The 3,748-nt window shown below is 44.8% G+C and overlaps 1 protein-coding gene across 1 annotated transcript; it reads left to right on the forward strand.

Moving 5' to 3' along the window:
• Nucleotides 1-251: 251 nt before the first annotated feature.
• On the forward strand, nucleotides 252-3,133 carry LOC119890972 (GRIP and coiled-coil domain-containing protein 1-like; the record flags this gene model as incomplete). Its single annotated transcript, XM_038702346.1, has 2 exons — nucleotides 252-283; nucleotides 2,635-3,133. A coding segment is annotated over exon 2 (369 nt), but the record flags the coding sequence as incomplete, so codon positions are not given.
• Nucleotides 3,134-3,748: the final 615 nt, after the last annotated feature.

A 3,748-nucleotide genomic window follows, 5' to 3' on the forward strand; every position in this document is an offset into this window, starting at 1 on the left:
CTGACGCTTTGATATAATTTACAAAACAAAGTGTTTCATCGCGTGAGCTCGGTGGTCTTTTTTTCCTGACAGCCGTGAACGTAGCATCAGGATCTAGCATCCTCGTCCAATTCCGGCTCAGACCAACATGGCGGCTGATAGCCGAGAGTCAGCTCTTCAGATTAATGTCTGAGTTTCTTGAATATTTACAGTTTCTGATGAAATAAATCAATTCAGAGACATTTTCCCGCTTCAGTTTGTTAAAACCTGCAGTGGTCTGTAACTGCTGACAGCTTTGGACCAGGTAAGACCCGGATTAAACTCTGTGTTTGTTAACGTCAGTAAAGTCGGTCTGAGAGGTCCAGGGTTGGCCAACCGTAGCCAGGTAGCCACAGGGTTAGTAAACGTTAGCCAGGGTTAGTAACTTTAGCCAGGGTTAGTTAACCGTAGCCAGGGTAGTTAACTTTAGCCAGGTTAGTTAACTTTAGCCAGGGTTAGTAAACGTTAGCCAGGGTTAGTAAACGTTAGCCAGGGTTAGTTACTTTAGCCAGGGTTAGTAAACGTTAGCCAGGTTAGTTAACTTTAGCCAGGGTTAGTTAACTTTAGCCAGGGTTAGTTAACCGTAGCAGGGTTAGTAACGTTAGCCAGGGTTAGTAAACGTTAGCCAGGGTTAGTTAACTTTAGCCAGGGTTAGTTAACCGTAGCCAGGGTTAGTTAACCGTAGCCAGGGTTAGTTAACTTTAGCCAGGGTTAGTTAACTTTAGCCAGGGTTAGTTAACTTTAGCCAGGGTTAGTTAACCGTAGCCAGGGTTAGTTAACTTTAGCCAGGGTTAGTTAACCGTAGCCAGGGTTAGTTAACTTTATCCAGGGTTAGTAAACTTTAGCCAGGGTTAGTAAACTTTAGCCAGGGTTAGTTAACTTTAGCCAGGGTTAGTTAACTTTAGCCAGGTTAGTTAACTTTAGCCAGGGTTAGTTAACCGTAGCCAGGGTTAGTTAACCGTAGCCAGGGTTAGTTAACTTTAGCCAGGGTTAGTTAACTTTAGCCAGGGTTAGTTAACCGTAGCCAGGGTTAGTTAACCGTAGCCAGGGTTAGTTAACTTTAGCCAGGGTTAGTAAACTTTAGCCAGGGTTAGTAAACGTTAGCCAGGGTTAGTTAACTTTAGCCAGGGTTAGTTAACGTTAGCCAGGGTTAGTAAACGTTAGCCAGGGTTAGTTAACTTTAGCCAGGGTTAGTTAACTTTAGCCAGGGTTAGTAAACTTTAGCCAGGGTTAGTAAACGTTAGCCAGGGTTAGTTAACTTTAGCCAGGGTTAGTAAACTTTAGCCAGGGTTAGTTAACCGTAGCCAGGGTTAGTTAACTTTAGCCAGGGTTAGTTAACTTTAGCCAGGGTTAGTTAACTTTAGCCAGGGTTAGTTAACCGTAGCCAGGGTTAGTTAACCGTAGCCAGGGTTAGTTAACTTTAGCCAGGGTTAGTTAACCGTAGCCAGGGTTAGTTAACTTTAGCCAGGGTTAGTTAACTTTAGCCAGGGTTAGTAAACGTTAGCCAGGGTTAGTTAACGTTAGCCAGGGTTAGTGAACGTTAGCCAGGGTTAGTGAACCGTAGCCAGGGTTAGTTAACGTTAGCCAGGGTTAGTTAACGTTAGCCAGGGTTAGTCAGGGTTAGTTAACGTTAGCCAGGGTTAGTTAGGGTTAGTCAAGGTTAATCAAGGTTAGCCAGGGTTAGTTAACATTAGCCAGGGTTAGTAAACCTGAGCCAGGGTTAGCCAGGGTTAGTTAACATTAGCCAGGGTTAGTAAACCTGAGCCAGGGTTAGCCAGGGTTAGTTAACTTTAGCCAGGGTTAGGTAACGTTAGCCAGGGTTAGTAAACCTGAGCCAGGGTTAGCCAGGGTTAGTTAACGTTTGCCAGGGTTAGCCAGGGTTAGTTAACCGTAGCCAGGGTTAGTTAACTGTAGCTAGGGTTGGCCAGGCTTAGCCTGGGCTAATCAGGGTTAGCCGAGGTTAATCAAGGTTAGTCAGGGTTAGTCATCGCTAGGTTGGAAATCGCTGGACAACATGTTTGATTTATTGTCTCTTAAACAACTAAGACAGCACTGAAATGGCTAAATGAGTCTATGTAATAGTAGTGTACGTTATTTAAGTAAATCTAAAAAGTAATGGCAGTGATTGAAAGTAACAAACTGTTACTTTCATGGATTATTGAATAACTTGTTAATATATTTTTGCAATTAATCATTTAGTCTATAATATGAGAAATAGGTTAAAGTCATTGTTACAGTGCAAAGTAACGTCCAACCAGAAGTCCAGAAATGTAATATTTTTATTTAAAATCATATTAAATACAGAAAAAGCGCTAAATTAATCAGTTTAGCAATATAACATTAGATTATTACATATTTACATTCACTCATTTAGCTGACAAAGCGACTTAAGGTTGCTATGTTATCAGAGGTCGCACACCTCTGGAGCAACTGGGGTTAAGTGTCTTGCTCAGTGACACATTGGTGGACGTGTGTCACAGTGGGAATCGAACCCCCAGTCTCTCATATCAAAGCCATATGTCTTATAACTGAAGGTAATACAACTTTCCACAGCTGCTGTTAAAATCCTGCTGTTTGTTTCATTCAAGTTTATGAAGAGAAAGTGTCTGTTTTCAGAAACCAACAAACCCAGTATGATGATGGGTCCTAGATGAACCAGTTCCGATCCTGCATAATGATGGATCCAGTCTAATCTTACCCTCGTAGACCGTCAGTCTGGCCTGACCTTGGTAGACCAATTGGAGTAATGGAGAAGTTTGGGATGAGTTTCGGGGGCGGTCCCAGCAGGAAGGATTTGCTGGACACCATTGAGTCCCAGAAGAAGCAGCTAGTCCAATACCAGACCCGCTTCAAAGATGTGGTCCAGGCCTATAAGAGTCTCCTGAAGGAGAAGGAGGCTCTGGAGGCCAGCCTGAAGGTCCTATCGGTGACCCAGGAGGTGGACCTGAATCAGCAGGTCCAGGACACCACTGCCTCAGACCTCCAGGACGGCTGCTCAGTGTATAGCGAGGACAGCGTGGACACGGCAGCATCTGTGGAGACGCCCAGTGACACCGCCAGAGGGGACCAGAGTGAAGAGGACCAGGGAGAACCGGGAGGAAAATCCAGCTCAATGGTGTTTTTTTTCAAACATTTAGTGACCAAAATATCATCAAGTGAATAGTAAAGAGATCCATCTTGACAAAGTTGACAACCTTGACAAAGTTGAATGGTGCATAGCTAATTCGACTAGAGGGCGGCGAGACCATGACCGACTCGGCTAGAGCATGACAGACTTGACGAAAGGATAGCATGACCAAGTCGACTAGAGGGAGACGAGACCATGACAGACTTGACGAAAGGATAGCATGACCAAGTCGACTAGAGGGAGATGAGACCATGACCGACTCGACTAGAGCATGACAGACTTGACGAAAGGATAGCATGACCAAGTCGACTAGAGGGAGACGAGACCATGACCGACTCGGCTAGAGCATGACAGACTTGACGAAAGGATAGCATGACCAAGTCGACTAGAGGGAGACGAGACCATGACCGACTCGACTACAGCATGACAGACTTGACGAAAGGATAGCATGACCAAGTCGACTAGAGGGAGACGAGATCATGACCGACTCGACTAGAGCATGACAGACTTGACGAAAGGATAGCATGACCAAGTCGACTAGAGGGAGACGAGACCATGACCGACTCGACTAGAGCATGACAGACTTGACGAAAGGATAGCATG

The sequence above is a fragment of the Micropterus salmoides genome, unplaced genomic scaffold (genome assembly GCF_014851395.1).
Source record: "Micropterus salmoides isolate LMB-PRFRI ecotype aquatic unplaced genomic scaffold, ASM1485139v1 Ms_hic_scaffold_635, whole genome shotgun sequence".
NCBI classification, from domain to species: Eukaryota; Metazoa; Chordata; class Actinopteri; order Centrarchiformes; family Centrarchidae; genus Micropterus; species Micropterus salmoides.